The following is an 8,720-nucleotide window of genomic DNA, read 5'->3' as shown; positions in this document are numbered from 1 at the left end:
ACTCCTGAAATTGAGCGCACTATACGATAGTGTTTTCCAATACTGCTCTGTCTGCTTGATAACTTAATACGCCTCCCAAGGCACCAGCTGGTGGCACACTAACCTCTGTTTTAGCAAAGTTACTATCTTAAACGTTAACTACCCTCTCTAGCATTACTCGACATACCTACCGTGTTATTCTATTGATTAAAAAAAATTGTGCATGTCTCCACAAGTACCTTAACTGTCATACATGATAATGAGCATGAGGAATGCTGTTGGGACACCTCAAGCCTGTATGTAATGTTCCTATTCACTTCAAAAATACAAAATAAATGTTTTTTTTTTTTGTATGTTTTATTTCTTTAACATATTTTTTTATGTCATAATTTTTTTAATTTTTTTTTTTTTTTTTTTTTACAAATTTTACATTCAAGGTCTTTTTTTTTTCTTAGAAAGAAAAGGAAAAAAATAAAACAGTAGTGAGAAATTAGGCCGATTTTTAATTGTAAATGTATTGTGGGCAGGCCACTTTCACCTGAGCAACTTGCCGGCAACATGACCCATGTAGCACATCCCACGATATGGTGGGGGTTACAGAGAATTAGTGATGCATGATTGGAAATCTCTGCGATACAAAGAACAGATGATAAGACATGTAAATTATAAACATTCTTTGAGAGAACAATGCTTACACATTTCATTAGAGACTCCCTCATACATATATACTTTTATAAACAAATACTTTTTCTGAACAATAATTAAATTATTTGAGTGCTGAAAGGGTTTTTACTGTTTTTATACTCGTTTCGTGATTCTCCGGCACAAAGAAGATTAATACAATGTTTACAAACATTCTCCAGTCCGGTCTACGGCTACAATTCACACACAAGGCAAAAGTTAGCATACAAAGCATTTGGTGTGTCCCTTTAATCAGTTTATTCATTTGCAGAGCAGATGGATTGAGGCCTTGACATGTCAGCGGGTACAAAGGCTTGGTAGATTCTATTCAGTATTGATGGGAAGTTAAGGCATGTTAAAATGTAGCCCTTCTTGATATGAACTTTTTAAGGACAGCATGTGACTTAAGACGGGATGTTTCCTATTCTACAAAAAAAAATATTACTATTGAAGGCTTATGTTCTGATATTTACGGTTTGTTTTGAAATATTTTGCTTTCTTGGAGAAACTGAAGCATTTAATTGTGATTTATGGAGATCAAATGTAACTGATCCAATACACAAATAAACTCACGATTATTAGACTGTTATTAAAAATAACAACAAAATTAACAAATATGCTTTCATAAATACAAATAATGTATTTTTGAAATGTTTGGACATGAGGTATAAAGATATATATTTTTTTAATTTTGTGCAGAAAATGATATAACAATGATTTTTTTTTTTTAAATCTTTTTATACTTTGTGATATTTTGACATTTTAGCCAGGGATGTAGCTTCCTGGTTACACTGTGTGCACGGGATTACGTCTAAATCAAATGCCCATATGTTTACTGTAAAAAAACATAATTCTCTAAAGGGAGTCCACACTCTACATGTTATTACCATCTAGCTTAGAATATCCTTTTTAAAAGTAACATAAGGAAGGTGCGTAGGATTTTGAAGGGATGCCTTGAGACATCTTGCATTCGGGAGTGAGAAGATTGAGATTTTGCAATATTTAAAAGAAATAGCTGAACGATTTCATGGGAGAAAATACTTCCTTGTACTTTAGATTTTGTGTAGATAGAATGCAAATATAAACGTTCTGTTTCAACAGACATTGATCATGGGTGCACTATATTCTTTTGATAGTGCTGTAGGCAAACTATTTTTGCAGGTTTTTTTTTGACCAAGGCAAAGTAAGTAGGAACAAACCTTGAGTATTACAATCTATCACATCCATTTTCACCTGTGAAAGCACATCAAACCACATACCGGGTGCCGAGGAATATGTTTTTTGTTTCTTTTTTTAATCCACACATCACCCAGAATTCTGAACATGTCTGCGGCTGACATTGACAAGTACCAGCAGGCAGGGTCAGCTCTACGAGAGCCTCTTCAAATAAAAAATAAAATAAAAATCACAATTTTTTTTTTCAAATTACGAACCAATCAATGACAAAAATGAACAGACTCTGTGGTTACTACAATCGCAATGTTCATAAGACTAGATTGAAATAAGGCACACATGTACACAGACTATCCACTGGGCTTACTGATTATACATTGGGGTACTACTGCTGGCCAAGCACCCCACTTGTTCCTCGGAAGGAGAGTTATCCCTTAGGGGCAGTTCCATCAGACCTGTTCCGGATACAGTTATGGCATGTAATATCAGCCCAATTCACCTTAAGCACACGGTGCTCATAGCCTGGCAGTTCTTACATTACCATCATTTGGAGCTTTTGTATTCAACTATCAGTGACTGTAGATGAAGCCTGAATGGGATGGGACGTTGGGAGGATATGGACATGGTGAGATACTCTAAGGTCAGGGATGCTGAGCTCTCACTGGCTCCCTCTCTCTCCTGTCTTTGTTGCTTATAATAAAACGGATGGTCATAGGTAAGCTAGGGCATACCTTTTTTAAATCTATACACTTTCAGAGATATTAATAGAAGTGAGTTTCTCATCCCTACACAGTAGGGTATTTTAATCTCCTTTTATATGGAGGTACATTGTGAAATATATATATATCTTTATATATATACAAATATGTATATATAAATTAATTTACATTGTATCTATTCCTCTTGAGGTATCCTTTCATGTCATCCAAGTGCACAATGAAATTATGGATTGTTTATTTCATGTGCCTTATTAGTGGACATCTTCGGCTCAGGGACACAGATAATTCAAGTCCGTTGATATCATCCATTTTCAATGACTGTGTTCCAATGCTCTCTTATCTTTACCCATTGTCCACCTACCAACGGAACAGGCTACTATATTTAAACCACTTAGCACACAAGATCACAGCAGATTGTGTGTCAGTCATCTTCATACAGAAGTTTAATAATGTGGTTAGGTAGACTAACTTTTTCGACAACAGCCTACCCTCTGACTTCCCTAACTACATGACAGTTCAAAGGGATTTAATTCAATATCCTTGTTCAATAGTCCTTCAACAACCATGTTGTTGCTGTTGACTTGACAACAGTTAGATGTACGTTGGGTGATCTGGCCTTAAGCAAGAGCATTTCAGAAAGGCAAAAATACAAAAGATCGGTTTCACATTTCTTTGTCACAAATTGTCTAGGTGTCCTTTGATTGGAAGAACAGCCAAATATGTTTTAATACTTGAACTCATTTGCATCTTTCACAGGAGAGGAGGGCAAAAATACTGAATTGGATTGTATCTCCGGTCTTAAAGAGAGGGTCCGTTTCACCATATTTCTCTGCATTGGTGTTTGATCAGTGTAGCTATGCTGACGAGAAAGAAAGACATTGTGGCTATCCATGGGTACAGGGGTACCTGTAGAGTGCATTCTTGTGAGAAGTGGAGGTGGGGGTTGCCTGTTGCCTTGTCCCAAGCTGTGTTGTCTAGACAGCATTGGCCCACCTGGACCTATGTTTATGAGTTTGTGTCCAGAGGACAATGAATGCCTCTGAGATGGATGTCTTGTCTGCTTTTCTAAGCAAGATTGGGGATTCACATCAGGTGGGATATCCAGTCTTCTGGGTAAGCTGTCCCTTGGAAGTGTGGAGGAGCTGTAATAAGGGGCACTTTCTGTGTCTGGGATTTTTGGCTGAACTCTGTTGATGAATGACATGGCTGAATGAGGACTAACAGCTTGTGGACTAATGGCCATCATACCAGACATTTTCCTTGGTGACCCACTAGTTTCTGGAAGATGTTTTAGAAGTTCATCAAGTGTTGTCACCTCCACACCTTTTGGAAGATAACACTGGGAATGCGGAATTAGAGCTCTCTCAGAATTTGGTATCTTCTTGTCATCTCCATATGTAGAAATAGATTGCTCGTAGCCATGAATACTGCTGGGGAGGACCACAGTACTAGGGAACTGAAAGACTTGGGAGTTTGATACAGGAAAATGAAACATGGAGCTCTTCCCTTGAATTTCTTTGGCATTATTACAGTTTTGGTTCCTCTCCCACTGGTTTTTGAAAGCTTTCAAATTTTTCATTGGTAGCTCTGGTGTGGACTCGGGAGTGGGAAGTCCTGACAGTTCCGGGTGTTCCTTCATCCCAACTTTGCTTGTTTCAACAGTTTGCTCCTTTTCACCATGTAGGAGTGTGGTATAAAGCTTTGGAGATGTTGATTCCATCATCCCTTCCTTGGATTGGTTTTCCAAGAGGCCATTCATTTTTGCCAGACTCCTTAGTGAAAGTGGACGTTGGAGACTTGATTCAGGGTCTTTGCTAATGTGTTTGTTCTTCTGAAACATGTGGTTGCAATAACACGAGACAAAGAGTCCAGAGAATATAGCTCCCACAACAAATGCTACAAAGACACAGCCAATAAGAAATGTGAAGTGGACGCTTTTGGTGGCTTCTCTTGTCCCAGCTTCCTGTCGTACTCCTGTACAATAGAGCATAAAGAAAATGTATTAGCAACAATATAGCTCAAAGCTGGAGATTCAAATATTTTACGTCTGTACAAAATGTCAGTGGCACTAATTGGAAGGGAGAGGAGTATTGCTATATTTTACTCATGAAGCCTGGTGAACACTGAACCGTGTCTGGGATTTGTGGTTTATCTAATTTACGGGAAAATTGTGTGCACCTTTATTTTTGGACCATCCTCGGTAGAAACAGATGAGTAAATGGGGGATAGGAATTTCTGGGCTCTGTCTTACCTTCATGGGTTAAACCATTTCCCAGTACTTTAACCCAGAGGTTGGTCCTCAGGCACTCATCAAAGCTGCCACTCTGCTTTCTTCCTCCCTGCCACCACAGTGTCAGGAAGATTATACCAGGAGGGCCAAATCTGGATTTAAACCATTGGAAAATGGTTTAACCCCCCCGAAGGCAAGAAGTTGCATGGACATTCCTGCACCCTTAGCAGCTTCAGTGAGGTAAACTTGTTATGGGTGGAAGTTTTCCTTTTATCTGTATTTTTCCCTAAGATTGCAGGGCTTAGAGAAATTGCAACCTAAGTGATATTTCTCCCCGTTCATCTGATGGACTGTTTTGTCTGACATTTTGACATTTTTAATTAGAACTTCCAACATCACATAATAAATCATTCAACTGGTAACAAAATTATCAGATCCATTTATCAAAGTGCAGGGGATTCTGGGATTTACATTTCATGAATGAAATGGTTACATATATTGAATGATAGTTTGAAGCCTACCAATGCAACTGTAGCATTTTGGATGCAATATGTACATTTATTTATTTCCTACCCAAAACCCTCACTACTCGAAAAAGGGAGCATCGTTTTTTTTTTTTTCCCCCATTGCTTTTATTTGCTCTCTTTAAGTTCTTTTCTGATAATTAATTAATCTTATTCAAGGTAATGGCTTCTCATCTTAAAATAGATAAAGGATGTAGCATGTGGTTCCAAGATACCAAAAAAAGACTACAATTACGTTTTCATTTTTTTTTTTCTTGTAAGGAGTCAGAAAACCATTTTAAAATAATACATTTTGAAGATTTAGGATTGCATTCACTAATCACTGAATTGTAAAGTTTAGGCGAAATGGCTTATTTGAAAAAAATCACCAGCTTCACTGTAGCCTAAATTTTGCATAGAATACAATGCTATGTTTAGTGAATAACCCATATAGTATTTTATTAATATCTACTCAGAGAAAAAAAAACTTCAAGCACACTGGGGTGGAGTTTGTATTTCCTTATAACATTTCATACTTCATTTTAATTTTGTGATTTCTTGATTATAGTTATAAGGAAGGCCTTTTGCACCAATGTATCGATCTTGTTCGAAAAAATCGTTTTTACCTAGTGAATTAGGCCATTGGGGATTTGCATTGAGGGCAGAATGTCCCCTTGGATGTGACGGATGTTGCCGTAAAGTGACACTGTATGCACTATAGCCATTTCATCTAATTGAATTGGTTATTGTGTCTGGGGTCCTTTGGCACTGTCCCTTTATTCAGTGTTAAACCATTTTAGAGCAGTTTAACACTGCAGATTACCCACTTCCTTCTAGTCATACCGATTCATACCAGCAATGGGCGCCGTGACAGGCTGAATGTGGTCAGCGGACACTCAGCAAATAACAGACCCCCATTGCTGCTTATATCAATGTTTCCTTTTTAGAATAAGCAGTACAAAGGGAATGGGCTACTCCGGACCCTCATTTAGCTTTTAAACAATATTAAATTATTTAATGCTGAATGGAAGGATAGTTCAAGGGGATTCCGGACACTATAATCAATCCCTGTGTATTGTGCATGCTATGGGTACTTGCTATTCTTTAAATCTGCTTTGTAGGACATATTAACTAATTTTCATGCCCTGCTCAACTACTAACACTGCAAGGCTTTTTTTTTGTTTGGCTCAAAAGCACGGAAGAGAAACCCCAACCCGCTTTGTGTATGTATCGCTCTTTTAGGTGCCAATTGCTTGTTTTGCGCATGTAAACTATGTTAATTGCCCTAAAAATGCAGTTTGTAGGAGACCCAGATTTTTCTCTTTTTGTTTTTTGTTATCGGATCCAGAATGCTAGAGACCAGAGGTACATTTATATGAAATGTCTTCCTTCCCTCTAGACATCTGTAATCTCCTTGTAACATGTTTGCTATGGCGTCCGTCCTGACCACCAGCTCTAGGCACTGTGATGTCAGCTAAATTAGATACCATTTATCCCCCAAAAAGGCTGCCAAGGCCCCAGGACTGCTTATTTTAAATCAGCAACATCTATTTGATAACCAGGCACCGTTACTGTTACACAAAAAACACAAACCAATATAATCTGAGTGCGCGCAGCTGCGGCAAGGTAATGAGTTGTCTGCTTCAAAGACAGGACAGCAGGTACAGCAATCACACCAACTAATAAGTGAATATTGCAATTACACACGGGCAACACAACCGCCACTTACAGGGGCCCATAGAATCTTTACACAACGGTTAGAAACAAAAACACTCCTGAAAACCATTCCTTGTACTTTGAACAATTTCCTCTCTGGGAAGTGTCAGGAAATTATATTTTACTTTCACGTTTTCTTATACAGACTCCAATTCATTGCTTTAACCCATGGGATGCTGGTGTGGAATGCCTAGCAGTTCATGGATGGTCCTGGATATCAGATCGCCACCGGTGTTTTGGCAGTCATGAAATATTTTGGTGGCTTAATATATATTTTTTCAACAAAGCCTTCATATCACGATCTCAAACTTTTGTATGACAATGGGCTAACCACAGGCTGTTGTAGGACTACCACACTCAACAAGGTCAGACAAGAAGCACTGTTTTCCACTCTAAAATTAAGCCCTTGCAAGTGGTTATTCATGATCCCTCACTTCATATTTGGATCCTCGGTAAAAGTGTTTGGGGAGAAATCCTTAATTCTGCTCTAGGGACTACACACAGACTGCATGACAATGCACGACATGCAATGGTTAAATAAGATTGGGTATGCTTGCAGTTCGAAGCTCTGTGAGAGTTTAGAAATCGTCCAGACCTCACCTGCCACAGTTATCATGCACAGAGTATCATCATCATTGCCATTTATATAGCACCAACAGATTCCGTAGCGCTTTACAATATTATGAGAGGGGATTTAACTATAAATGGGACGATTACAAATAAACTTACAGGAACAATAGGTGGAAGAGGACCCTGCTCAATCGAGCTTACATTCTATACTTAAAATACTTTGAAGAACAGCCCAGAGCTGGCAAATTTGGGGACAGAGAATGTAAATTCCTCTCCTCATACCCTGTATATGTAAAATGCCTGTACTTCTTATTTTTATTTTCTTTAACTGGCTTAAAGTAGCCTTTGTTGCTGTGTTACTCCAATAGCAGTGAAGGCTACAAGTGCGGAGCCCACAGGCATCATAAGGTGTCAACCTGCTTGAAATTGGTGTGTCATTCATTTTGGCCACGGTGGCTTGTTTGCTCTGTTGCCCTATCCATTTCCAGGGGTCATGTTACAGGAGAAGGTTTGCAGTGCCGTGTTTTTAGGCTTTTTATGGATCGTTAGTCTTTAAATCATTGCAGCGTCACTGGTTTTTATAGCTTGGGCTTTGACCTTGGGGTTGCTTGACTGCATCTCCCAAATATTTAGCCAAACCTTGTGGTGGCTCAATTTTGTACAATTGTCTCTGCCGATGACAATATTTACTTTTCCATGTTGTTACATTTGTCACTTTATTTTAATACACAGTGACTGAATTGTTACATTTGTGCATGTGTCTCCCTGATGGGAATCATGTTTAATAATTGAGCATCTGATACGCCGTTTTTGTTCTTTGCATACAGTTTAAAATAGAATTTAAAACTGAGCAGTGTCTTTACACTACAGATGACGTTTACACTAGATGACGTTTTGTGACGTTTTGACGTTTTGTGATTCTCATGTCGGACACAGCTAGCCAAAAAGTAACCTGCTGTGTTCCCACAGTAATGTCACCAAAACATGACTCACTGCAGGGATCTCAAGTCAAAGGTAAGCACCTCCACAGTAGACCTCTCGATGAAGACAACCGCTACCCACTTCCTGTTTCCATTAGAGACACAAATCATATTTGCAGAACACAGAAGAAAATATTATCTTTCTTTTCTGCAGTTATAGATCATTAAT

General features: G+C 38.4%; 1 protein-coding gene across 3 annotated transcripts in view; it reads right to left on the bottom strand.

Moving 5' to 3' along the window:
* Positions 1 to 391: 391 nt before the first annotated feature.
* SEMA6C (semaphorin 6C) overlaps positions 392 to 8,720 on the bottom strand; it is a 150,189-nt gene continuing 141,860 nt past the window's right edge. For all 3 annotated transcript variants that reach the window (XM_063439853.1, XM_063439852.1, XM_063439854.1), the window contains one exon: positions 392 to 4,526. In XM_063439853.1, coding sequence (XP_063295923.1) covers positions 3,277 to 4,526 — 1,250 coding nt within the window. In that variant the 3' untranslated portion in view covers positions 392 to 3,276. The remainder of the gene's footprint in view (positions 4,527 to 8,720) is intronic.

Source organism: Pelobates fuscus, chromosome 13 (assembly GCF_036172605.1).
Source record: "Pelobates fuscus isolate aPelFus1 chromosome 13, aPelFus1.pri, whole genome shotgun sequence".
Lineage (NCBI taxonomy): Eukaryota > Metazoa > Chordata > Amphibia > Anura > Pelobatidae > Pelobates > Pelobates fuscus.
The sequence above is the reverse complement of the archived record's forward strand: the minus strand, read 5'-3'. Positions and strand labels throughout refer to the sequence as shown.